Genomic DNA, 26,018 nt, shown 5'->3' on the forward strand with positions numbered 1-26,018 from the left:
ACGAAGGGGGAAAATCATCGGTCCATGCAATAGAACCCATGTTTTATCCCATACATTATAAAATTTACAACCAAATACCACAAGTTTTGTATTCGTCGTAGACGTTTAACTTTGCGAATTAAATTGCCGGCTTCTACTCTCCTCTTTCGATTAATCACTCCTAATTTTATTTTATTTTTAAAAATATATCGCCCTTCCAACAGCGACATGAGTCTAGATCTGCAAATTTTTAAAATAGACGCATATATTTTTATTTAAATTAAATAATCCTTTTTGTTGATGTTGCTGAGGATCTATACCATAGAACAGTAAATAGGATATACTATCTCTGGTTGTAAATATAGGTCGTTTTAGTTTCCTCAACTATTCTCTAAATATAAGTCATTCTCGAACTTCTATGTATTTTTTTCTCTTTTGCTCTCGTCTTACTCTTATTTAATAAATGCTATTACTCTCCCAAATAAATAAGTTATCTTTTCCAATACAGAATAAATGAAGAGCAACAATATCATTTGATCTACTTTATTAATCTTAAAATAACTTATATTTAAAATTAAAGAGAGTATATATATATATCCCTTGTTGATGTTGCCGAGGATCTATACCATAGAGAACAGTAAAGAGGGCAGTAAATATGTCGCTGGGTCACCTCCAGCAGTCAACACATAGAACAGCGCTCGCTAATCGGGACCAGAAAAGATTATGTATGCAGGCAAACATTGCAAGTACTATGACCACCTTAATTGCTTGGCTCGAAATTTCACGAGCAATGCACCTTACGTTAATTAAGTCCTTTATTATGGTTGCTTAAGTGTAGTCATTATGACGGCAGGCAAGGCAATCCCCCTGTTGCCATCACGAGACCAGAGGAGAGGGAGCCCGCGCAGCCGCAGCACAAGCTCTCAGCTGCAGCGACAGTCTAGTCTTCCCTTGCAAAGAAGCAAGCAAGAGCAAGAGGCAGCTCAGCCTAGCCCCTGCCCTTCCCCCAACGCTAAGGCCACCTCTCCTCTTGACCACCTAGCTGTCTGCTTCTCTCCTACCTCACATCACCTGGCCACCTAACTCGACCGCGCCATGCCAGGCCTCGCTGCGGCCGACAACTCGCCACCGGCGGCCGCGCCGCCGCCTCGGCGGCTCTCCTCGCCGCTGCCCAGGAGGGCGCCGCCGTCACCCTCGCCATCAACCTCCTCGCGCGCCAAGCCGAGAAAGCCTGCCGCGGCGCCCGAGACGGACGAGTCCCTGGACAACCCGGATCTGGGGCCCTTCCTCCTCAAGCAGGCGCGCGACGCCATGGTCTCCGGGGAGGGCGGCGGCGCGGCCCGCGCGCTCGAGTTCGCCGAGCGGGCGGCCCGGGCTCTCGAGCGCCGCGGCGACGGCGCCGAGCTCGAGCTCGCCATGAGCCTCCACGTCGCCGCCGCGATCCACTGCGGCCTGGGCCGACACGCCGACGCCATCCCCGTACTCGAGCGCGCCGTCGCAGTCGTTACGCCGCCCGCGCCGCCCCCTTTGCCTGTGGGCGAGGGGGCTAACGAGCAGCAGCAGGCCGAACCCGACCAGATCGGGGAGGAGTGGTCCTTGGCTGCCTTCTCCGGCTGGATGCAGCTAGGCGACACTCACGCCATGCTCGGCCGCATGGACGAGTCCATCGCCTGCTACGGCAAGGGACTCGAGATCCAGATGGCCGCACTCGGCGAGCGCGATCCCCGCGTCGCTGAGACCTGCAGGTGATCATACATCCTCTGCTGTTTCTCGATCTAGATCTCATCTCTCTCCCAAAAGCCGCCATTTTTTTACTACCTCCGAACTTGTCAAAGCTAAAGGCGAGATTTTCTCCCCTCACTCTTCGTTAGTCATTACAAACATTTGCGGATCTCGACAAGCAGAATTGGCGTTAAGACAAACATACTATGAAACACCTTAAAATCTATCGAAGTGGAGGCATGACAACTGCGTTTAATTTGGACAATGAGCAGGTATTTGGCGGAAGCGCATGTGCAAGCTCTGCAGTTCGATGAAGCAGAGAAGCTGTGCCGCAAAGCGCTCGAGATCCACCGAGAGCACAGCGCTCCGGCATCCCTTGATGAAGCCTCGGACCGCCGCCTGATGGCCCTTATCCTTGATGCAAAGGGTGACTACGACGGTGCCCTCGAGCACCTCGTGCTTGCCTCAATGACTATGGTTGCCAATGGGCGTGACATAGAGGTGGCCACGATTGATGTCGCGATAGGCAACACCTATCTTGCTCTTGCTCGCTTTGATGAGGCTGTCTTCTCCTACCAGAAGGCACTGACTGTTCTCAAATCTGCACGTGGCGATGACCATCCTTCAGTTGCATCTGTCTATGTCCGCCTTGCAGACCTTTACCACCGAACGGGGAGGCTCCGTGAGTCTAAATCCTACTGTGAAAATGCCCTGCGTGTCTATGCGAAGCCCGCACCAGGTGCTGCCCCTGATGAGGTTGCTGGAGGCCTAATGGAGATTGCTGCCATCTATGAGGCACTTGGAGACCTCGACGAGGCCCTAAAGCTTCTTCAAAGGGCACTTAAGCTGCTTGAGGACTCACCAGGGCAGTGGAGCACTGTTGCTGGGATTGAGGCACAGATGGGTGTGCTGTACTACATGGTGGGGACGTATGCTGATTCAAGGAACTCATTTGAGAGCGCGGTTGCCAAATTGAGGGCTAGTGGTGAGAGGAAGTCGGCATTTTTCGGTGTTCTATTGAATCAGATGGGTCTAGCTTGTGTGCAGCTGTTCAAGATAGATGAGGCTGCACAGTTGTTTGAGGAGGCAAGGGCAGTTCTAGAGCAGGAGTGTGGCGCTTCTCATCCAGATACTCTTGGTGTATACAGCAACCTCGCTGCAATCTATGATGCCATGGGAAGGTATGTGTTAATAACGTAAACTGGTTTCTTTTTTAACCTGCAATAAATTTTAGAATTTATTCGTATCTTCGCAGTGAAATTCCATGTGGAATAATATAGATGGGTGGTGTAGACCTTCATGCATTTAGGATATCTGTATGGCTCTGATCTGTTCATAATGGTGTTTATGCTTTGTCATTTACAACCGTAAGAAGTAATTTCAGTTACCTTTTTTATGCAATCTGAAGAAGCAAACATGTTGGGATTCGTTTCTAATGCTTCTGTGTGCGCTTGTGTGGTGGGTGGGGTGGACTGCTTCTTTAGATTATCCTATGTAAGTTTGCTTGATTTGAATTGGGAACAACCAATAGATTGCTTGATAAGTTGGCAGTTGATCACATCTGCCATGGTGGCATCATTTATTTCTTCTTAGTGGTCCATCATCTAGTTGCCCACATGTTCTTGCATCCTAATGAGTTATATGATACACAACTTTATGTGATCACAAAACTAGCATATATTCATGACAAGTGGCTCGTGCCCATTCATATCTGCTTTCCAAACTAACAGGCACAGTAACTGTAACAGGCCTCTGGATTTTCGGTATTGCCATGGTTTTATATCGTTGTAGACTTTGTTTATGCCTAGGAAAATACCATCTACATTTCTACTTTAATATTCAATGAGATTATCCATATTTGTCGCTTGATATATATTTATGTGTTCCCTTTGTATTGTCAGAGTGGAGGATGCCATTGAAATCCTGGAACACGTACTGAAAGTGAGGGAAGAGAAGCTCGGTACAGCAAATCCCGATGTGGAAGACGAGAAGAAGCGTCTTGCGGAGCTTCTGAAAGAGGCAGGGCGGTCCCGTAACAGGAAGCAAAAATCGCTCGAGAACCTCTTCGGGACCAACTCGCAGCGGGCTAAGAAAGAAGCCGGGAGGCGGTGGTCCAACTTCGGCTTCAGAAGCTGAGGAACTCGCCTGGTGCCGGCCTTTGTAACATAAAGTGGGGAAAAGGCATTTGTAAAGATGTTGTAGGCTAGGAAGATGATTGTGTTTGCTGCTTACTAAATGTCTTGTGGTTTATTGCCATCATAATTATCTTGGGTTATATCTTTTTTTTGGTTTTTCACGGTTATTAATTAACTGGGCCCTGTTGTACGTGGAGAGAATATTGTTTGTGCTGGTGGGTGATGAATACCTGTGATTTGTTTGTTACATTACATCCATTGAATTCCTGGGGCTCGGATGCTGTCCTGTTCACTTGTCTTGTGAGATAATGTACTATTTTTCAGGTGTACCATATATGATCGATTGAATCGACACTGAAAATGACTCGTATATACACGATGGTGTGGTTGTTTGTGATCGAGGAATATTCCAAAGAATTTGCTGTTGGAGCAGGATGGGTGAACTTGACATGGTTTGGAGCTGCATCGGCATCGTTTGGTGGCCGCTTGGGTCCAATGACAGATCACAGATGCTGATGTTGATTTGGATGAATGTTTCAGATCTAAGCTACTTATACGGGTAACCTCAACTTTATGCAAGCGTGCGTCCATGATCAGATGTTGTAATCTTGTGACGTGTATTTCTTTTCTTCAGAGTACTAACACATGTATGAAAGCGTGTGAGGCCCCCCATGAAGCAGCGCAGTTCATGTAATTCGCCAGCAAATTGTGTCTGTGCGTTTGATTGCGTGCAATCTGCGCACAATTGGCTGTGATGCCCAGCTCACAGCAATGTTTCTTTCGTTGACCGACTGGCACTTAAGTTTCCAGTTATCGAAGAAAGATTCCATCATCAGCTCACTCTTCATCAATCCCTACAGTCTCTGCACAGGCTGTGGGTGCCATGCCAGGTCGGAGATCCAATGATGGAGAGGGGATAGGAGGGTCATGGAGGTGGAGCAGAGGCGGGCGGGCATGGCCCGTGGTGATGAGGGCATGGGGGAGAGCAGAGGAAGGCGCTGGTGGAGGAAGTGAACGAGGACGATGGCGTGTGATGGAATTGGAATTGTGGTGGACGTTATGGGCTAAGCTAGGCCTCGATCGGATCTAAGATGGACTCTAATTGCTTTTGTGTCATCCCCGGTCCGGTCTAGTTGAAACGCGTAGGAGGACTACCTCTGTCCTCCTCTTTTTTTTTTTCTGTTAATCCAGCGTAACACGCAGACGAACACACAAGCCTCCTAAGCGCTCCTTCTTGCAACTTAAGCACGACACATGCACACAGATCCGATTCTTTTTTGAATGCCAACATGGTACTAATTGGTACAGTATTTCGTTTGCCGACCAGATACTATTTTGACAATTTTTTATAAATTAATATTATTTTGCAATTTAATATTAAAATGTTGTTATTTAAAAAATAAAAATCACACGACAAGGGAGGAAGAGGATTAATTTCCTCTCGAGTCAGTTTTACCGCGCCAAGAGATTCAAAGTTTCACCCCCTCAGCACAGTACAGTACAGTACAAGGAAAACGCCTCCTCGGTGCACGCGCGCACCTGACAGCGGGCCCCACCAAGCCTTCCGTACCCCTCAATGACGCGTGGGCCAGCACCGACAGCGTAAACCAACCCTCCGTGACTCCCCCCTCTCCTCCGGTTCGAGTTGGACCAAAGGCAAGCGCCAGCTCCGACCCGGCCCACGCACGCCCTCCTCCTCTCGCCGCCGGCGCCGATTCGACTACGTGGGATGCCGCCCAAGCGGAAGCGCGGGAGCTCGAGGCCGCGCGAGGCTCCCGCCGACTCCGTTACCGCCACCGAGGTAATTAAGCACAAGAGCTTGTTAGGTCTCGGCTTTTCCCCCGAGCACCCTGCGTGTTTTTGTTTACTGTGATGTTAATTTTCATTTTTTAAGAAAAGATATTGCAGGATTTTGGGTGTCCTGCTTAATTTTTTGTTGGGTATGAGTTGCAGGAAAATAGGAAGGAGACACTGCAGGCTTCTGCTAAGGCCAGTATTTTCCTGCATGTTATTTTCTGAAAAAAATAGAAAAAAGTTAATTTTTTTCCTGTAACATGCTTCTGTACTGTACCCAATTTTGATTTCCAGAGTTTTCCTTCTCGTTTTTGCTCTAGTGATTTTTGAAATAGCGTGCAGTCATTTCTATGGGATGCTTATTGGTTGTTTGGGTATTGGTTGCAGGAAGATGGTGAAAACAAGGGCGAGGAAGAGGCACCTCAGCCACAGGATTCTGCTAAGGTCAGTATTTTCTTGCTTGTGATTTCTGAAGAAAGAGAGGAGAATTTAAACATTGTTCACGCTTACATTGGATTTCAATATTGCAGGAGAATGGAGCAGAAGAGAGTACTGAAGCCTCGAGAACAACAAGAAAGCGCAGGAAGGATCCTGTTGCTGACCCATCTTCTGTTGGGCTTAGTACCAGGGGCCTTCGGCAAAGGCGGAATGGTCCAGTGGTGGTGGAGGCTAAGGTGGAATTTTTTATCTTTCTCTCTGTTTTTCCATTTCTTGATTTATGAGAAGGTGTGGAATTGTGGATGATCAAATAGGGGCTGTATGCGCTGAGTGTAAATTAAGCCTGTAATGGTGCTTGTGTTGGATTTACTTATGCGGTTTACTCTTTGTTTTTCAAACATGGTTCAGCCTGGGTGTTCTTTACCCTTCCATTTGGCACACATGTGTACTTCACATTTTCATCCATTTCCTAGGTATGCACACGGTACAAGTATAGTAAGCAATATGTACACTGTAATAGCAACGTCTCAAGCGACCATATATCAGAAGCACTTGCTCTTCAGAGTACCTCCTGTTAAGTATAGCCTTTACCTTGTCCTATATGTACATGCATGATGTATGTTGGTTTCTGGAACTGGCAGAATACAAAGAAGACGGATGGTACTTCAGACATGTGTCATCAGTGCCAGAGAAATGACAAAGGAAGAGTTGTACGGTGCCTGGGCTGCACAACTTATAGGAGGAGATACTGTGTGCCGTGCATCAAACGCTGGTCTGGCCCTTTAAATCATTCATCTTGTGATTTGCATATGTTTTTTTGTAGATGGATCACTCTTACTTGCCTTAGCTCTTATTTTTATAGTATCTTTCTTTCACTCACCATGTTATTGCCTCTGTCAGTTTAGTTTATGTTAATGCTCTTAAAACATTCACTGCTTGTGTTTGTGGCATGATTTAAACAGGTACCCACAATTATCAGAGGATGATTTTGTGAAGAAGTGCCCATTTTGTCGCAATATTTGCAATTGTAAGACTTGTCTGCGAGCAAAAGTAACAAGAAAAGAGAAAGTATGCCCTTTTTTTTTGTTTTATTTCCATTTTTGTGTCTTGTCCTCATTGTGCTTGATGTTTTCTCTTGTTTATTTTCAACAGGTTGTCAAATGGAACGTGTCTAAAGAAGATAAAATTAAATTCTCTCGGCGTACTGTGCACTTTTTGCTCCCTTGGTTGAAAGAATTTCACCAAGAGCAGATACTAGAGAAAAGTGTTGAGGCTGCAATTAGAGGTATTACAGCATTTGGATTTCTAGCTTAGCATGGTTGCTACTCGTTAGTCAATACCATATTTGGTTCTGCAGTTCTGCTCTTCCTAATTTTGCTTTTGTAGCAGGGATTGATGCATGCAAAGTGGAGGTTCCTCTAACTGCATGTGGGCGTAATGAACGGATATACTGGTTGGTTTTGCTTTACTTACAAAGTGTGTGCAAATTATTTGTTTCTTAAAGTGGCTAATTCCTTGTTACATCTGTAACAGCGATAACTGCAGGACATCAATTGTTGACTTCCACAGAAGCTGCAATAAATGTTCCTACGATCTCTGCCTCACCTGCTGCCAGGAGCTTCGTAAAGGCCTAACTCCTGGTAATGGTGTCAACAGTGACAAGGTTACTACTCTACTTGATTGTGGAGGCAAGGAAGATTTGCAGCAGGGAATTAGTCATGATAAAGTTGCAAGTCAAGGGCCTTCTGATGGACAAGCCGGCATGTTGATAGATAGTACAGTTCCCACTGACGATAGCACTCCTGGCCTGAAACGGTGGACGGTAAATAGCAATGGAAGCATAACTTGCCCACCAAATGGATTTGGTGGTTGCGGGAGTTCTCTTCTTGAACTTAAGTGCTTGTTTGAAGAGAAGTATATGGCTGACTTACTGGAGAAAGCCAATTCAGTGATCAACGATGGAGTGATGCTGAAGACGGGAGGATCAAAATGTTCCTGCTTCACTGAATCCGGTGGCATGGATGATGGTACATCACGGAAATCAGCTTGTAGAGAGAACTCCTGTGATAACTACATATATTGTCCAACTGCTAGAGATGTTCAAAATGGAAGTTTGGATCATTTCCAGGAGCACTGGTTGAAGGGTCACCCTGTAATTGTTCGTGATACGCTTGCGTTGACTTCTGGATTGAGCTGGGAACCAATGGTTATGTGGCGTGCTTTACGAGAAAAGAGAGACAAGAATAAAGATGAACGGCTCTCAGTTATTGCACTTGAATGCCTGACGTGGTGTGAGGTATGTGATGTTCTTGTGACTATTTGATTTTTGTCAACATTTTCTCATTGTTATAAGCTGGAAGTGATAAGGCTAATGTTGAAGATTACTAGATGCCTAAAATGTTTTCTACTGTTATTAAATGCGTGGTTCCCTTTCTATCTGAGTTGATGCTATTAATATTGTGCTTTTACTAAAATGCGGTTGTGGAATATCATTATTTTTTAACAATTTGTGTTTTGTATATCTGCATAATATCTGCCCAGTTAATTTCCTTTATTAGAACTTAGAATGTAGGCCACATGAGTTTCTGTTAACATCATCTCTCTTTCTGTCTACATATGCTATATTTTTTCTACTGTTTTACCATATTTTATTTTATGACATCTTAGACCTACAGGATGTGCAGTGACCATTGTTTAACAAAAATGTTTCCTATATTGCACTTGCAGCCAAATCATTTTTATTTCGAATGAAATTCCTGAAACTAATGTTGCATTCATGTACTCTGGGTGCAGGTTGATGTAAATATTCACATGTTTTTTGCTGGCTATTCCCGCGGCCTTGTTGGTCCAGAGGATTTGCCCCTGTTACTTAAGCTTAAAGATTGGCCACCACATAGTTCTTTTGAGGAGCGACTACCACGACATGGTGCGGAGTTCATGTCTGCGTTGCCGTTTCGTGATTACACAGATCCTAAGTTTGGCCCTCTTAATCTGGCAGTAAAGCTGCCCAAAGATGTTAACAAGCCAGACCTTGGTCCAAAGACTTATATTGCATATGGTGTTTCCCAAGAGTTGGGAATTGGTGATTCTGTTACCAAGATTCACTGCGACATGTCTGATGCGGTAAATAAATGGTTATTCCGTATGCTTCCTGGCATTCATATGTAGATTTTGACGGTTTATATATTGTTCCTTTTGAATCCAAAACAACTGTACTTATTTTCATCCTTGATAGTTGATAGTCTTCAAAATTTGATATAGTTAGTATGTCCACATTCTACTGGCTGAATGTGTAGATTACTATTTCACGTTAGGGCTTGCTTATTTATTTATTTTTTCAATTCTCTTGAGAATAAAGACTAAAAATATGAATACCTTGTGAAGGACTTAATGCTGCTTGAAGTTACAGATCCACAATGCTTTTTTTGGTAATAATTGTTACGGCGTTGGCGTTGAGGCGATCGCAACGGCGAGAGAAGTAGACGAGATTGGGACAGAGCGGAGAGGGTATCGGAACGAGGGCTGGTTCTCGTCGCTGGCCAAAGGAATGTCCTCCGCCAACGTTGAGATCGGCAGACCCCTCAAAGGAGCTTTATTCACCGATGCCTAACACGAGTTCTACCGTGGCCTTTATAAGATCAGGCGCCCGGCAACAAAACCAACAAACCGGCTAACAAACTGACTAGCAAATAAAAGAAATCCTAACTCCCTAACTCCTTGTGCTGATCGCTTGTCACTGAGTCGATCCTTAGCCACTTCTGGACGCCGTCATTCGCTTGGGCCTCCTCCTGTATGCGCGTCAAGCGTCGATGACATAATAGATTGAAGTCTCGAATTTGGCTTTGCTGTAGTGTTGTGCCCCCCTTATTGTTAATGGCTTAATGCCAGTTCGAATAGCTGGCAATGTTGGCAGACCATGGTTCTGGAAAATCTAGAAAACAATCTCTCCATTATCAAGATGTATCTGCCACATACGGTTATGGCTTAATGTTCCTGATTTCATTTTTGTTCATTGGTGAATCTTTGTGTATTTATCCATCTGTTTTTTTGGTTAGGTTCTATGAGTGATATCCTACTTTCTGGTTTCTATTGCTTGAACAGGTCAATAGTCTCACACATACTTTATAATTTCTATTGTTTGAACAGGTCAATATCCTCACACATACTGATGAAATAAAGCTCAAAGCAAAGAGGATTGCAGCAGTAGAAAAGAAGAAGAAGAGCTTATCTATCGACGAAGAGAGTGGAGACCCTCAAGCTTCGCTTGCAAATTTGGATGCTGGTATGCCAAGAGCTCAGTGTGAATCTGACAAGGAGCCAAGACCTGAAGAGTGTGGAAATGACTTGGGCATAATGCAGCCAGTACCACATGTTGCTTTGGAGGAGCAGGAAGGTGTTCAAGATGCGATAGCTGATGAAGCTGGGTCAAACTTAACTGTGTCGAATGGGCAATCTTCCTCTCAATGTGATGCAAACCATGCGAATGTTTCTTTTGATAACAGAAAAGCAGAAGATTCTTTGCACACAATTAATAAGAGAAAGAACATTGGTGGTGGAGTCAACAGTGAAGTTAAAATTGAATCTTCTGGTGATTTAGCAGAAAGAACATCAGCTGAACCTACTGGTCAAGCAAGCAGTAAGCAGTGTGCCCGTAATTATTCTGATGCAAGAGGAAACAGGAATAGAAAAACAAGAAAGAGAAAGGAGACGGGACGAATCGCCGTAACTCCTGAGTCAGAAGATGACGATCTCCCGTTTTTAGAGGGAAACCAACCAGAGGGTGGTGCATTGTGGGATATTTTCCGACGGGAAGATGTTAGCAAACTACATGATTATCTAATGAAGCATGCAGAGGAGTTTAGGCATACCAACTATGAACCAGTGAAGCAGGTAACAAGTTCTTATTACTAATTGGCCATGAAACACCATTTGACATCAGATTCTCATGTTGCAATCTATTGTATGTTGGCAGGTTACTAATCCTATACATGATCAATGTTTTTATCTAACAACTGAGCACAAGACAAAGCTTAAGGAAGAATACGGTCAGTTAATAATACAGATATCTTTCGAACTTGAATTTTTCCCTTAATGATTACTTCACGGCCTTTTATCACTGCATATGCAGGAATTGAGCCTTGGACATTTGAACAGAAGCTTGGTGAGGCGGTATTTATCCCAGCAGGTTGCCCCCACCAGGTCAGAAATTTGAAGGTATGATATGACAGGCACTGAAACAGTTGCCCATTTCCACTGCTATTAGTGACATGCTTTTGAATCAAAATAATTGTTCATTATCCGTGACACTTTTGTTATTGAGCAGTCATGCATAAAAGTTGCACTTGATTTTGTTTCTCCGGAAAATGTGCGAGAGTGCATAAGGTTGACAGAAGAATTCCGTCTGCTTCCAGAGTGGCATAGGGTGAATGAAGATAAACTAGAGGTGTGCCTATCATATTGTTCATATTATCCTGTAATCTTTGATACAAGGATCCTCCTTTTTGTTTGATTATGCTAATCCTTATCACTTATTATGGTTACATATAAACCACTCTTGGGCATATTATGCCAATTTTGTAGTTTTGTTTAGCTAAGAACTGCTATACCGTCACTTTTTGGACATTCTTTTCTAATTGGATGTCTTAAGCTACATTTTGAAATTCTGTGCGACTCGTGGATCTGAATTACCAGGTTAAGAAGATAGCTCTTCACGCACTCGACCAAGCCATTAAGGATATCTCTGGATCTGATTGCAAGGAAAGGTTCGTGCCAGCAACTCTTTGTATTGTTTCAATTAGCTTCTGTTTTGGAGAAGGTATCATGGGAAATTCAATTGTATGTTGATTATTCCACTGAAAAAAATTGTTTATGAATTTATTGAGAGTTTTATTGTATATCATTTCTGTTGTTAAAAAAGAACATATGTGATTCTGCACTAATAAGAAAGCTGTGTAAAATTTACTGTATTCTTCTGAAAGCATTGTAAGTTTGTAACAGGCTAACAGCTCCAATGCTGCCTGGTGCTATTGGCCATGCAAATCCTGCACTTTTACTCGTGAAAGTTGCTTCACACAATACTCCATTTCTTTATTTTTATATCGTTTTGTATTTTTGATTAAGTAAATTAGGTTTCATAACTTATGCGAACCATTAATGCCATACAATAATATATGTGTGTATATAATATATATTACAAATGATTGGATGTCGTTGCAAAGATAGTTTGACTAAGTGGTTTTTACTCATACCAGCCCAGATAGTGAAGCTGAAGATGAACCTAGCTCAAGTGAACATGCAGAGATGGAGGACGACCAAAAATAGCCACGTCAAGCCATGCCAACCGTAGCTTTAGTGGCACACTTGTTTCAGCTGAATTTTGCTGTCGTTGCCTTACCGTTTGATATCTCTGTGGCCCCAATATCTTGATCTCGATCAAGCTGTTTTTGTATAACTTGTGCTTTTGCAACTAGGCTGACAACAAGATGCTAAGATTTGTAGGCTAGCCACAGTTGTGTATCTTTATATGTGAAGCATGATATCAACTTGGGCATACCATACGGCTGATAATGTGTCACAGTTGATGTGGACCAATGCATCCTTCATTTTATTATCTTCTGTTGTACTATTACCTTGCCACTAGTGTTTGTGAGTGTTGGCTATTCTTGCCTAGTTTCTTCAAGTCGCTCGTTATGTGTGCTGACAGGGAACGGAACCCGCAAAGTACGCACTGCTCCATTTAGAAGGATGCCAATTGCCATCTGTGCGATTGTTTGATTTCTTTTTGGAAAATTGGGCAGGAGTTAAATAAAGGAGAAGAAGCAGAGCTTATACAAGCATCTGTGCGATTGCATGTTTACTGTCTTGCGGCAGTAATAGTACCGTACGTTGAGACCAAATCAACGTGGCTTCTTGTGCTTCTAATTACGAAGCGTGTGATCACATTAGTCTCCCTGAAATCGCCGTTTGGATGGGGCAAACAAAAGGTCACTGAAGAAGTTGATGTCGGAGCAACTAGTCACGCTCATGCATTGCGTAACTGGAGTACCTACTACTCCGTACTACTAATACTTCTGAGATCCATTGGACACGGTCAGTTTTGGAGCTCTTGTTGACAAGGCGAGCGACGGCCGTGGTCTCCGGTCAGATAGCAGCAGATGGTTCCGTACCTATTTCGGTCTTGGTAAAAGGCGATGGTGTGCTGCAACAGCAAGCTCACTCGACTGGCAAGAGAATGAATGAAGGTAGCAGCCGGCCATTACAAATTTACAATCCTTTACTGGAGACGCTTCCTTTCGACGATGGCTCTGTATATAGATATATTTATATTCTCCTCTTCGGCAGTCTGGTCTGGTCTGGTACCGTATAGGAGTATGCATGAATGCATGAGAGAGAGAGAGAGAGAGAAGATTAAGGTAAGATATCCATTGGCAGGATCGGACATGCCTGCACGTCAAGCTCACTCGACCCGACTGGCGATATTAATTATATAGTTGTCAATTCAAGTATATATCTGTACGGTTTGTCACTTTAATCTGTAAGAGGCGTTGATGCGTGAAATGGCTTGTCAGTAGTTACAATAAGCGCTAAATGGCAGTGATAGGCGGCCGCGCTGCTACTAGCAGCTGCCAACATCTTAAAATATATCACGCCGGCCGGATCGCAAGCTGGTGGGATAGAAAGAAGACCAAGAAGAAAAACAAAACATATAAGTTGGCCGCCGCCGCTGCAGCAATGGTCTGTGATGTATGCAGCAGAAAACTTAACCGGCCGGACAGCTCTCTCGCGGTATAGCGGATGCCTCCGCCGCCATCGACTCGGCTCCAACTCCAACTTGACCGCAGGAGGATCGGAGCTTCTCCTAGAGGTCGACAAGAGAGGATCAAATCGACTTGGTCGTCGTCCTCTTTGCATGGAATGCTATGCTATGCTTGCGTGTGTATGAAAAGCCAACGTCGACGCCTCTCCTTGACGCTGTCCAACGAAGCAGAGACACAGAGAGAGAAGCAGCTACCGCCTACCGCTACGTCGCGTATAAGTAGCTAGGTGCGTGCCATATATACGACTGAGTCTAATCATTTCCTTCATCTCCGTCGATCTTTGTCAATTCCTCATCGCTGTCGATCGATCGGATGCTCGCTAGTTTGCATATCTTAAGCTAAGTTCCTAACCCCCTCCCCTGTTTTGGGTTGCAAGAAAAAAGAAAAAGAAATCCACATTATATTGAGAGATGCTCCATGGGTGCATGGAATAATCCTGCATAAAGTATACGATTTTTTTAATATTATTTTTGTACGGGAATTTTAAAAATATTGCATGAATTCAAAAAAATTACAAAATAACCTAACGTCGCGAGATGATTCCACAAAAATCAATTTTCGTGAGTTGGAGTAACGAAAATATATATTTTCACTGATTGGTTTAATGAGAATTTATTTTTCATAGTTTGAAATTGCAAAAATACGAAATGTGTCGCTGGACCAAAATGCAAAAACTAGTTTTTTGGGTCAGCACGCAAAAACTGCCAGTTTTTGCAGGACGAGCGTGTGAAAACTGGTTTCCACACTGTTCACCCATGCGCGCCTAGCTTTACTCCACTGCTGGTTGTGCGCTTGCCCTCTTGCGCATTTTGGCCGAGATAGTAGCGCCGATTGGGAGAGAAGAGGAAGAAGAGAAGAAAGAAGGGAGAGGGAGAGGGAGAGAAAGGAGGAGGGTGCAGAGGAGGGAGAGGAAGGTGGGAGCAGGAGGAGGAAGAGGAAGGAGAAGAAATGGGGGAGTAGGAGGAGGAAGAAAGTAAAGATATTTTTTTTTCATGTTTTTGTTAGTTTTGTTATTTGTTTAGGTTACGTAATTTTAATTAGATATTTGTAAGTTTTAGATTTATGTAGAAATATTTGTTAGTTGCAGATATTTGTAGATTTATTTTAGGATAAATGAGTAGGGAACAAATTTAGATATATGTAGAAATATTTGTTAGTTTTAGATTGTCACGTCATAAAATGCTGATCACTTGATTAAATATTTATAAGTATCATGGTATTATGTTTATATGTATTTGTTTGATAACTTGAGTTTAAATATGTTTCAAAAATATTTGGAGGTAGTTTAGAGCTATTTAGGAAAACTCTAAAGGCCTTTGAGATGAAGAAGAATAGGAACATAGGGAAATTAGAAAATTTCAACAAAATACCCTTCTCGTGGTCTGACCAGGATTCCCTACGGTCTGATCGCTAGAGGTAGCCACGTAGGCTTGCCATGTGGGCTTCCCGCGGACTGATTGACCCATCCTACGGTCTGACCGCCACAGCATAGAGGCTCCACTTAAACAAGTCGGCCAACTCTCTCTCACACTCTCACTCTCACTCACTCCTTCACCCACACCAAGAGAGAGAGACCACCTCGTCATTCAAAACGGTCGAAGATCGACAGAGAGAACTTCCTCGAGCTTCCTGAAGGCTTCCTCGACCTCATCCCCTTCACCCTCTTTGTCGTTAAAGTTTCCACGCGAGTTCATCCACATTAAGCCCCAAACCATCCTGGAGTCCGATCTCCAAATTGAAGCTTCTCCAGAGTGATCCCCTCTAATATAAAGCTTCCCTACACTAAGGTAAGACATCCCTTACTTTTTTTTTTTGTCATTCCCAAGCTTAGTCGATCATCATATCGTTTAGACCCAAGTTCAATCTAGCCGAGGATTTATCTATTAGGTATTTTGATTTTAGCTTGATGAATATTATTTAAATCACTTTAGTAAAAGATAATATACTAAAAAGAAGCAAAGTAAAAGGAAAAGAAAAAGGGAATAAATTTGGGATCATGAGGAGAGAGGAGAGAGAGAGGAGATAGGAGAGAGAGGAGGCCAACCAAGTCAAGCTTCCACACCAACGAACGAGTCCACCACTCCGAAATCATCCTCTCTCGTGCACCAGCATGCGTCCCTTCATTCACTGACAGGTGGGGCCGAACATCTGTTGGCCCACATGTCAACCAATAACTCCCTCCAACCATCTGTATCTGGAGCCTTGGACTCCGTCTCTCCCGTGGCCGTGGCCGTGACCGTATATATCGGGAGCCATGGCGAACGCGGAGCAGTCGCGGTTCCCCACCATTCCCTCCCCTCCACTCCTCCCACCGCGACGATTCCGAGAAAAGCAAACCAAAGCCCAGGTCCAGCCCCAGCCCAAGCCCACCGAAAACACCATGTCCGCCGCCGAGCCGCCGCCGCCCACCGGGATGGGCTTCTTCGGCATGCTCAGCTTCCGTCGCAGCGCCACCGCCGTCGCTTCCTTCGACCCCGCCCAGGACGACGAGCTCCTCGCCCTCGACGCCCTCCAGGCCCACGTCGCCGACCGCCTCGCCGCCCTATCCTCCCTCTCCGCCAATCCCCAGGCCCCCGTCCTCTCCCTCCCCTTCCTCTCCAAGCTCCTCGACGCCGTCCTCTCCTCCGACGCCGCCTTCCGCGACGTCCTAGCCCTCGCCCCCGTCGCCGCCGCGCTCTCAAGGCCGCCCGCCGACCGCCTCGCCGCCGACCTCCTCGACCGCGCCGTCAAGGCACTCGACGTCCTCAACGCCGCCTCCCTCACGCTCGCCTCGCTCCGGGGCGCGCACCGCGCCGGGTTCACCGCCGCGTCCTGCCTCCTCGCGCCGACACCCCTGCACCGCGCGCACTTCGCCCGCGCGCGCAGGGCCATTACCAGGCTCTTCCCGGACGACGCCAAGGTCTCCGCCGCGCCGTCCCCCTCCTCCCGTACCATGCGGACGCTCTCGTTAAGCGTCTCCAAGAACTGGTCCGCTGGGCGCCACGTGCACGCCATGTCGGCGCACCTCGCGCCGCCGACGCAGGCGCCCTCCGCGGCCGCAGCCGGCGCGGGGTGCGGGCTCGGGCTGGCCCTGTACACGATGAGCTCGGTTCTTGTTTTCGCCATGTGGTCGCTGGTCGCCGCGGTGCCGTGCCAGGACCGGGCGTCCGCGGGCATCAACCCCCCGGTCGCGCCGCCGAAGCAGGCCCCGTGGGCGGCGCCCATGTGGTCCCTCCAGGAACGGATCGCGGACGAGTGGAGGCGGAGAGAGAAGAAGGGGTCGTCCTCTGGTTCCGCGGCCACAACAGGGCTCCTCGCCGAGATGCAGGCCGTGGAGTGCGCGGCCCGAGAGCTGAACAGTCTGCTCGAGGAGATCGCCGAGGAAGAGGAGGAAGAGTCCGTGGCGATCATCGGCGAGGAGCGCGCGCGGGAGGTCACGGAGCGCGCCGAGGAGCTCGCGGCGGCGTGCCGGGCGCTGGAGGAGGGCCTCGCGCCTCTGGAGCGGCAGGTGCGCGCGGTGTTCCACCGCGTTGTCGCCAGCCGCGCCGAGGTCGTGCGCTGCATGGAGCACAGCGCGCGCACCGCCACCGCCAATGCCGCGGCGTCCGCGTCCGGCGCAGTGCCGGCGCAACACCAGCACTCCTTCTGAAGTTCTGAGAGAGCAGCGGGGTTCCACGCCGTGGAGGGAAACCAACGATAACCGTTGGTGGTTAACTAGGAAGTGTGCTTTGATTAATTGCTTTGGGAGCCAAATTATTCGCTCCTCTACTGTATTGTACCATTCTTTGATTTGTAGATGTGCCTGTAAAAACTAACATCTTGTTGGATTAGTGTTGTACTGTTGTCAATGCTGCAGAGCAGAGGAGAAGAGATTGTTGTAGCAACATTTGTGAACTGATGTGTTTGTGTTCTTGAGTTGATGACCGAATCATTCATCCATTTCATTCAGTTCAGTTCAGTTCAGTTCAGGGGGTAACAACTTGGGATTTTGCTAAATTAAGCTCCTTGCTTTTGCTTGTGGTTTCCATAGAAGATCCAATTGGTGGACGCATGGCATGGAACGCGCGCGCGCGAGAGAGAGAGACAGAGAGAGCTGTGGATAAAACCTAGAGTGTTGATAATTCGTTGAAGCAATCAAACCGTTGACTCAGGAGGATCAGGCTGCACCTAACACCGACCAGGATTTCAACGGCAAGAGATGTGCAGGCCATTAAGGGGGCAGCGGCAGCTGAGCTGGGCATAGCTGTGACCGGCCAGACCTTGGCACACTTTGTCAATTGTCACCGCCTCCTCCTCTATCAGGCTACCACAACTCGGTTGTCCCATAACAGTTGTATGACCAATATTATTGTTCTTTCAGAAAAAGGAGAAACTGAATGATGTGCTAGCTGCTGCTAGCAGGGAATAGAATCTTCCTATGCGTTTGCTATCCATACGATCAAAAAGTTGACTCCAAATGTCAAAAAGTTGTGCAATTTGACACAAAGGAATTGTGAATTTGCAACTTCCTGAGCTGCGCACCAGCTGTTCTCTGCGCTTTCATGTGTTACTCACAGATAAGATCATCTTTTGCAACAACGGATGGATCATTCACAATCACACGCCTCACCCTAGGCGGGGCTTATAATTATGCAAATGCAACTCCACATATTATTTATGATCTGTTGAACCTTGTCACTATATCTTTCCCTCTTCTGTATTTTACCATTCTTTGATTTCTGTTCTGTAGATTTGACTGTAAAAACTAACATCTTGTTGGATTAGTGTGTTTATTGTTGTCAAATGCTGAAGAGCATATGAGAATAGTTTGTTGTATGAATATCTGTGGACTCTTTTGTTTTTGAGCAAAGTAAAGCTGTTTTTGTTCTTGTACTTGATATGATCATGTACTGCTAGTGTCCTAGATCAAAAGCTTTGATATCCGCAACTGTAATTGTAAACCAAACCATTTGGACCAGCTGCAACTTGCAATTGATCTCAGCAGCCGTGTTGTCGAGGGTTAATCTTTGATAGTGATTTCAGTGTATCGAATGATGGATACATGATCTGTGTTCTAGGATGTACCTGTGCTAATCTAAGAACATCATAATTTATCCAGTTTCAGCCCCTCTTTGAGGTAATAGTCCTACATCCTGTGTATTCTTCTTATTAAGTATGGTTTCTCCTTCTCATCTTTTTTTTAAGGCTTCCCCAAGGCGGACTCCCTTCTCCTAATAGCCCAGGGGGAAAGGAGTCTTACACATGGGCCCATCAAATAGACCCATACCTACCTAGATGATCTAAATAGGCTATCATTACAGGATATGTATGTGTTGTACCTACCCTGGAGCGCTGCAATACTCGTCCCATCCATCGGACATGTCTTTGCTTGTCGCGCCCGTGTCATCCGGCCAGCATAATCCCATCGTTGGTTTCCCACGCGTGCCTGTCACGCCCCCTGTTGCGTATGCGAGCCCATCCCACAACAATTAATGTTGTGGGATGGGACACAGTAGTCCTGCGCAGGCCATGCCGCCTCAGCCGGGGTGAACTGTCTGGGGAAGGAAAACGACGTGACTAGCGATATTAAATGAGGTTTGACTGGCTTAGACGAGTATCTGCCACGCAACCAGCAAGGGCTGGTCACGGGAAATCCTGCGAAGGCTAGTGCCGTGGTCGCGCTTGCGCCGGCTGGTCGCGTGGCGGGCCTGGGCTAGAAAACGAAAGCGGAGAATGACAAAAATAGTCATCATGGGCCATCCCGGTGGGGGACCCTTATACTTTTTACATCGATAATAGCCCCCAAGATCCCTCACGTACATGGAGATCCGAGCTACTTTTTATAAGGACGTGGTCGGACCTGGTTGTACCACTTGGGTCCCTGGTGAACAAGAGCTTTGTCAAGGGAGTGGTTGGCGACATGGTCCACCACCGTGACTGGCTTAGGAAACCGCATCCTGAGGGGAGGTTAACCATCCATAGAAAGGATCGTGGGAGAGAGAAACCTTGATGCCCTCTGGACTTCGAGGGAATTTTGGTTCCCCAAACGACCCTCGGAATTTGAGGTGGCGGAACCGAGTCGATCTTATAAATCAAAAGGCGGAACCCCCGAAAACCCCTTCGCACTCTAAAGCCTTGCGTCAAAGCCTATTTCCCCAATCTCCTCCCGTCTTTCTTGTTAAAACCACCGTTGTGCTCCCATGGCGCCGCGCACCGAAAAGGAGCCTGACTTCCCCAAGTCCAAGTGCACCGCCACGAAGCTGATGCAAATGTACGAGAATCGCCTGCTTCCACGCTGCTTGTCTTCGGGATATCGCCCTGGGGGGAGGTCCCTACTCCCTGCCAGGGAGAGATCGTAATCTTCGCCTCATTCTTCCTGGCGGGTCTCGTCCCTTCCTATTCCGGATTATAAACCAACAGATTTTTCACAAGTGGAAAACCTAAATATACTAGGCTCAACTAAAGGGCGATGGAGAGCGGCTACCGGCTCCGACGAGCGACAGGGTAGGGTGGCGGCGGTCGGATCTGGCCTGGGCGTGGGTGGATCTGGCCGGCGAGGGCGAGAGCGAGGGCTGGCGACGAATGTGGGAGGGAGAAGCTCTGGTGACCAGCAAAACGGGGCAAGGATGGCCGGATCTACACCATGATAGAGGTGGCTCGAGGCGAGGCTAAGGTATGAGACCGGATTTGAGGATTTTGGGGCTTTTCGTTTGGGGAAGAGAGGAGGAAGAGAAGGGTGGTGGAGCTCACTGGCTGCAGGCTTCGATGAGTTAGAGAGAGAGGTGGTGCTATGGTGGGAGGAGGAAGAAGAGGACACTGTTCATTTTATAGGTGACGACGACATAGGCACAGCGGCGGTGCGAGGCGCAAGGTGAGGTGTGGGGCTTGAGGGAGCAGCGTTGGGCATGAGGTGGCGTGGGGCGTGAGGATGGTTGTGACGTGTGGAGACAGGACGCGTGGTGCAGCATGACGTAGAGCAGAGGACGTCGTCGGGTCACGGAGATGGGAAAGAGAGATGAGTTCTCAAGAGATTTTTTCTCTCTAGAAGAATACAGGTGTGACACTTGATAAACATGTTAATCACACTAACTATCTGCAAATTCATATACATGTCATCTTAAGATATGTTCGCTACAAGTGGTACATAGAATTTTATCAATATAATGCTTTGAAATATCTATCTTGTTGCTTTGTCCAAGTGCCACCTGGCATCAATCCTCACCATACACACATAACCTGTTAGTAGTCCACACGCATGCATTTCTCCCCGTCGACCAATCTCTCCGTCGCCGCGAACCAGGGGCACGGCTTGCGTTTGCCACTCATGCATCATGCATGTCTCACTCTCACCTTGACAAAGATCATATCAAGTCCACATCGTCACAAGCAGAATCTGACACAAGAGACAAATTCATCCTTGGCATACATATTTCTCTCTGAACAATTAACGTCTGGCATTTCAATTCCGATAACGTCGCACATTTCAAGTAAACCGCAGGCCTCGGCTACCGCAAGATCCATAGCTCCATTCCTTCGTTTGCAGTTGCACCAAGACGAAGCGGGACAAGTCTGTGAAACGAAGCAATGGAGGACTCCACCACCACGCCCCTGCTCCTCCTCTGCGTCACCCTCTCACTCGCAGCCTCACTCTTGTTGCTTCGCCACGCCCATGCCCGCAACAATTCAGATGCGAACAGTAAAAAGGACCGGCTGCCCCCTGGGCCGCCAGCGCTGCTCTTCCTGGCCAAGTTCCTGGCGCTCCGGCGATCAATCTTTGACCTTGGCCCGCTCCTCCGCGACTTGCACGCGCGCCACGGCCCCGTCATTTCCCTCCGCCTCGCCAGCACGCTCGTCTTCGTCGCCGACCGCCGCCTCGCGCACCGCGTCCTCGTCCAGGGCGGCGCCACCTTCGCCGACCGTCCGCCGCCCGTCGACCCAGGCCGCCTATTCAGCGGCGGCCGCGACATCAGCGCCTCGCCCTACGGGGCCTACTGGCGCCTCGTCCGCCGTAACCTCGCCAGCGAGGTGCTGCACCCGGCCCGCGTCAGCCTCTTCGCGCCGACGAGGCGGTGGGCGTGCGATGCTCTCGTCAAAAACCTCCGCGCGCGCTCCAACGAAGGGGCTGTCACTCTCAGGCCGTTCCTGCGTCGCGCCATGTTCGAGCTGCTCGTTTACATGTGCTTCGGTGCGCGGCTTGGGCAGGAGGCACTCGACGAGATCGAGGATCTGCAGCACAGCGTGCTCCTCTCCTTCACCACCTTCCCGATTTTCGCCTTCTTCCCGGCGGTCACCAAGCGGCTCTTCCGCGCGCGGTGGGAGGCACACGTTGCCGTGCGACGGAGGCAGGACGAGATGTTCGGCCAGCTGATCCACGCCACGCGCGGCGAAGATGACCCGCCGTGCTACGCGGACTCTCTCCGAGCGCTGCGCGTGGCAGACGAGAGCGACCGGCCGCTCACGGACGCCGAGATGGTCAGCCTCTGCTCCGAGTTCCTGAACGGCGGGACGGACACAACGGTGACTTTGGTGGAATGGATCATGGCCGAGCTCGTGAACCACCCCGACGTGCAAGCCAAAGTGCGGGAGGAGGTGAACGCCGAACCGGAGCTCAACGACGGCGACACCCAGGCGATGCCGTACCTGAAGGCGGTGGTGCTCGAGGGCCTTCGCCTGCACCCGCCAGGCCACTTCGTGCTCCCGCACAGTGTGCAGAGCGACGCGGACATCGGCGGCTACACGGTGCATAAAGGCGCGGAGGTGAACTTCCTGGTGGCCGAGATCGGCCGCGACGAGACGGTGTGGACGGCGGCGCGGGAGTTCCGGCCGGAGCGGTTCCTGGACGGCGGCGAGGGGTGCGGCGTGGACATCACGGGGAGCAGGGAGATCAAGATGATGCCTTTTGGCGCCGGACGCAGGATGTGCCCCGGGTACTCTCTGGGCATGCACCATGCCGAGTATTTCTTGGCGAGGATGGTGCGGGAGCTGGAGTGGCGGCCGCCGGTAGACGGGGTGGCTGTGGACATGGCGGAGGCGCTGGACTTCACCACCGTGATGAAGCACCCGCTCCGTGCACGCATCGTCGCCATAAGTTAAGCCAGCTTGATACTAGCTCCTGGCGCGCGAATGTTATGAAAGAAATAACGAAGAAAGAAAGGCGCGGCAAATTGTGTTGGTGCCAAGCCATGTTAACAACTACGGTATAATCCTATACTAATGTAATGCTGTATCAAACGTATCTACATATGTACAATAGTATATGCTACTATACTCTGGTTCACTATAGTATTATACAAGAGTTAATTTTAAAAATCTATAACTATTTTGACACATATTACAGAAACTATTGATACATATTACAGATAACTACATTTTTAGTGCCCATTACAAAAACCTGTCAATAGATGGGCTAATGGTGAGAAAGTTAAAAAAAAATTGCAACTAAGTGTCAAAATAGTTGTAGATTTTTGAAATTTACTCATTATACAACTATACTATACTATAGTATATGCTATATATAAAAGAATGTGGTATATATTTTAGTATATACAATAATGTTAAATATATTGTATATATCACATAAATACATGCCATGGTATATACACAGTGAATATATAACAGAATATACTATTATTGTACATACAAGCGTATATACTTCTTTGTTTGGAGTGTCTATTCTTTTTTCACACTATATACTTCCCCAAGTAACCTCTGCTGGTGCTTTTAATCCCTAGTCTATACTTCCCTCTTCCCAGTCTCCAATTTCCCCTAAGCACTCAAATATCGTCATGATTTTTAAGCCAATATTGGTATCACGGAGTTAGTTCGTGATAGCTTGTTTCTAAATTTCGATTACTTGAAATAATTTGCTCTGATGATTTTACTTGATCATAAAGGATTGGCATCGTACGAAAAATCAGTTCACAAATACATATGTTACCCATCACGTGTGTGTTTCGTCCAACACATTTCATTTACAAGATGCAAGCACATCAGCAAACATGAGTAGCAAATACTCGGCTAGCTAGTTGCATCTTCCGATTATTTTGATCTTGAGAGGACAAGCATCGATGGTAGTAACTCAACTCCTTGGCACGATGCGAGCTCGGAGCGGATGCTTCATGACGGTGGTGAAATCCAGCTCCTCCGTCATGTCGACGGCCTCCCCCTCCGCCGCCGGCAGCCACTCCAGCTCCCTAACGAGGCTCCCTACGAAGAACTCCACCTGCAGCATCCCCAGCGTGTACCCGGGGCATATTCGCCGCCCGGCACCGAAAGGCATCATCTTGATCTCCCTGCTCCCTGTGATGTCCACGTCGCACCCCTCGCCGCCGTCCAAGAACCTCTCCGGCCGGAACTCCAGCGGCGCCGTCCAAGCCGTCTCGTCGCGGCCGAACTCGGCGAGCAGGAAGTTAACCTCCGCGCCCTTGGGCACCGTGTAGCCGGCGATGTCCGCGTCGCTCTGCACGCCGTGCGGGAGGACGAAGTGGGCCGGCGGGTGCAGACGAAGGCTCTCGAGCACCACGGCTTTCAGGTACGGCGAGTTCTGGAGGTCGCCGTCGTTGAGGTCTGGTTTGTCTTTCACCTCCTCGTACACCTTGGCTTGGACGTCGGGGTGTTTGACAAGCTCGGCCATGATCCACTCCAGCAAGGTCAACGTCGTGTCCGTCCCGGCGTTCAAGAACTCGGAGCAGAGGCTGACCATCTCGGAGTCCGTGAGCGCTCGGTCGCCCTCATCGGCCACGCGCAGCGGGAGGATGGAGTCCGCGTAGCACGGCGGGTCGTCGTCGCCACCGAGCCGCGCGGCGCGCCTGGCGTGGATCAGCGGGAGGAAGATCTCGTCCTGCCTCCGGCGCACGGCGACGTACGCCTCCCACCGATTGCGGAAGAGCCTCTTGGTTATAGCTGGGAAGAAGGCGAAGACCGGGAAGCTGGTGATGGAGCGGAGGATCCGCAGCTGCAGCTCCTGAATCTCGTCGAGTACCTCCGCGCCTAGCGTAGCGCCGAGGCTCATGTACACGAGCAGCTCGAACAGCGCGCGCCGGAACAACGGCCTCACCTCGACGGCTCTCGATCCGTCTCTGCCCTGCGCGCGGAGGAGGTCGCCCACGAGCGCGTTCCCCGCCCGCCGCCTCGCTGGCGCGAAGAGGCTGACGCGGGCGGGGTGCAGCGCCTCGGCTGCGAGGTTGCGTCGGACGAGGCGCCAGTAGGGACCGTACGGCGAAGAACTGATATCGCGCGCGCCGGCAGTGAAGAGGTGGCCTGGGTCGATGAGCGGCGGGCGGTCGGCGAAGGTGGCGCCACCCTGGACGAGGACTCGGTGCGCCAAGCGGCGGTCGGCGATGAAGACGAGCGTGCGGGCTAAGCGCACGGAGATGACGGGGCCGTGGCGCGCGTGCAGGTCACGGAGGAGCGGGCCGAGGTCAAAGATGGATCGACGGAGCGCCAAGAACTTGGCAAGGAAGACCAGCGCCGGCGGCCCGGGAGGGAGCCTGCCCTTACCGTTTTTGTTTGGGTTCTTGCGGCCATGGCTATGGTGAAGCAAAAAGAGGAGCGAGGCTAAAAGTGAGAGGACGACGCAGAGGAGAAGCAGGGGTGAGGTGGACCAGGTGGTGGAGTCCTCCATTGCTGCAGTTGCTGTTCCTGCTCTCTCACTCTGAACTGTAGCGTGTTAAAATGTTCTTTCTTATCTTCAACCTAAATATTCTTTCTTGAGTTAAAATATGCACTATACTTTATTCACGTAATATGGCTGCTTTGTGAATCCTGATATGAGATGGGACCCTATGGTTTAAAATGTCCGCAAATCGATTCAACGAAATTTCAGTTACGATTAGGAAAATTCAGGCCTCCAATCCTGAAACGATGGAGCATCAAGAACTCAAGATGGTACCTTATCATCTTATTATTTAATTCTCCACAGCTTGTAACCTTTTTTAATTAATATTTTATTAACAGCTCATGCAACTAGATTTCTAATAAGTAGCCTTCTTCACCACGCAAAGTTTTATAACGTGGTAATTATATACGATCACACCACATGTGTTGACGTGATCATGGCAGATACGTTCCGGATCCTTTTAGGCTAAAAAAAGTCGTCTCAAATTAAGATATAGAGTTAAGAAGGCACGGCCACGCTGTCGTCGTAGAACATGGAGATGAAAAGTCTCCCAAGGCT

The 26,018-nt window shown here is 48.2% G+C and overlaps 5 protein-coding genes across 6 annotated transcripts; 4 read left to right on the forward strand and 1 right to left on the reverse strand.

Annotated features, from left to right (window-relative positions):
* Positions 1 to 846: 846 nt before the first annotated feature.
* LOC133922856 (protein KINESIN LIGHT CHAIN-RELATED 1-like) lies at positions 847 to 4,088 on the forward strand. Its single transcript, XM_062368375.1, has 3 exons — positions 847 to 1,724; positions 1,974 to 2,882; positions 3,603 to 4,088. The coding sequence occupies exons 1-3, from the start codon at positions 1,075 to 1,077 to the stop codon at positions 3,835 to 3,837; spliced, it is 1,794 nt and encodes a 597-aa protein (XP_062224359.1). The 5' UTR covers positions 847 to 1,074; the 3' UTR covers positions 3,838 to 4,088.
* Positions 4,089 to 5,450: 1,362 nt separating this feature from the next.
* On the forward strand, positions 5,451 to 12,678 carry LOC133922857 (lysine-specific demethylase JMJ26-like). Of its 2 annotated transcripts, none has more exons than XM_062368376.1 (15): positions 5,451 to 5,637; positions 6,018 to 6,074; positions 6,161 to 6,304; positions 6,710 to 6,840; positions 7,031 to 7,136; positions 7,221 to 7,353; positions 7,455 to 7,521; positions 7,602 to 8,364; positions 8,862 to 9,191; positions 10,215 to 10,958; positions 11,041 to 11,113; positions 11,197 to 11,282; positions 11,392 to 11,511; positions 11,760 to 11,830; positions 12,320 to 12,678. In XM_062368376.1, exons 1-15 carry the CDS (start codon positions 5,566 to 5,568, stop codon positions 12,387 to 12,389), a joined length of 2,967 nt encoding a protein of 988 aa, XP_062224360.1. In that variant the 5' UTR covers positions 5,451 to 5,565; the 3' UTR covers positions 12,390 to 12,678. The 2 variants fall into 2 exon arrangements, with proteins under 2 accessions (XP_062224360.1, XP_062224361.1); XM_062368377.1 differs by having other exon boundaries at positions 7,458 to 7,521.
* Positions 12,679 to 16,113: 3,435 nt separating this feature from the next.
* LOC133922858 (protein ROH1A-like) lies at positions 16,114 to 17,779 on the forward strand. Its single transcript, XM_062368378.1, has one exon. It carries the CDS (start codon positions 16,140 to 16,142, stop codon positions 17,511 to 17,513), a length of 1,374 nt encoding a protein of 457 aa, XP_062224362.1. The 5' UTR covers positions 16,114 to 16,139; the 3' UTR covers positions 17,514 to 17,779.
* A 3,504-nt stretch (positions 17,780 to 21,283) lies between these two features.
* On the forward strand, positions 21,284 to 23,108 carry LOC133922861 (cytochrome P450 89A2-like). Its single transcript, XM_062368380.1, has one exon. It carries the CDS (start codon positions 21,428 to 21,430, stop codon positions 22,934 to 22,936), a length of 1,509 nt encoding a protein of 502 aa, XP_062224364.1. The 5' UTR covers positions 21,284 to 21,427; the 3' UTR covers positions 22,937 to 23,108.
* Positions 23,109 to 23,746: 638 nt separating this feature from the next.
* Positions 23,747 to 25,536, reverse strand: LOC133922860 (cytochrome P450 89A9-like). The gene has a single exon (XM_062368379.1). It carries the CDS (start codon positions 25,464 to 25,466, stop codon positions 23,922 to 23,924), a length of 1,545 nt encoding a protein of 514 aa, XP_062224363.1. The 5' UTR covers positions 25,467 to 25,536; the 3' UTR covers positions 23,747 to 23,921.
* Between the last annotated feature and the right edge of the window lie 482 nt (positions 25,537 to 26,018).

The sequence above is a fragment of the Phragmites australis genome, chromosome 6 (assembly GCF_958298935.1).
Source record: "Phragmites australis chromosome 6, lpPhrAust1.1, whole genome shotgun sequence".
Classification (NCBI taxonomy): Eukaryota; Viridiplantae; Streptophyta; class Magnoliopsida; order Poales; family Poaceae; genus Phragmites; species Phragmites australis.

Bases quoted from the DNA above. Each gene is read 5' to 3' on its own strand.
- LOC133922858 (XM_062368378.1), top strand. From the start codon at position 16,140: ATGGCGAACGCGGAGCAGTCGCGGTTCCCCACCATTCCCTCCCCTCCA.
- LOC133922856 (XM_062368375.1), top strand. From the start codon at position 1,075: ATGCCAGGCCTCGCTGCGGCCGACAACTCGCCACCGGCGGCCGCGCCG. The intron at 1,725-1,973 runs GTGATCATACAT...GACAATGAGCAG, and splicing joins CGCGTCGCTGAGACCTGCAG to GTATTTGGCGGAAGCGCATG. The intron at 2,883-3,602 runs GTATGTGTTAAT...TTGTATTGTCAG, and splicing joins ATCTATGATGCCATGGGAAG to AGTGGAGGATGCCATTGAAA.
- LOC133922860 (XM_062368379.1), bottom strand. From the start codon at position 25,466: ATGGAGGACTCCACCACCTGGTCCACCTCACCCCTGCTTCTCCTCTGC.
- LOC133922861 (XM_062368380.1), top strand. From the start codon at position 21,428: ATGGAGGACTCCACCACCACGCCCCTGCTCCTCCTCTGCGTCACCCTC.
- LOC133922857 (XM_062368376.1), top strand. From the start codon at position 5,566: ATGCCGCCCAAGCGGAAGCGCGGGAGCTCGAGGCCGCGCGAGGCTCCC. The intron at 7,137-7,220 runs GTATGCCCTTTT...TATTTTCAACAG, and splicing joins AAGTAACAAGAAAAGAGAAA to GTTGTCAAATGGAACGTGTC. The intron at 11,512-11,759 runs GTGTGCCTATCA...CTGAATTACCAG, and splicing joins TGAATGAAGATAAACTAGAG to GTTAAGAAGATAGCTCTTCA.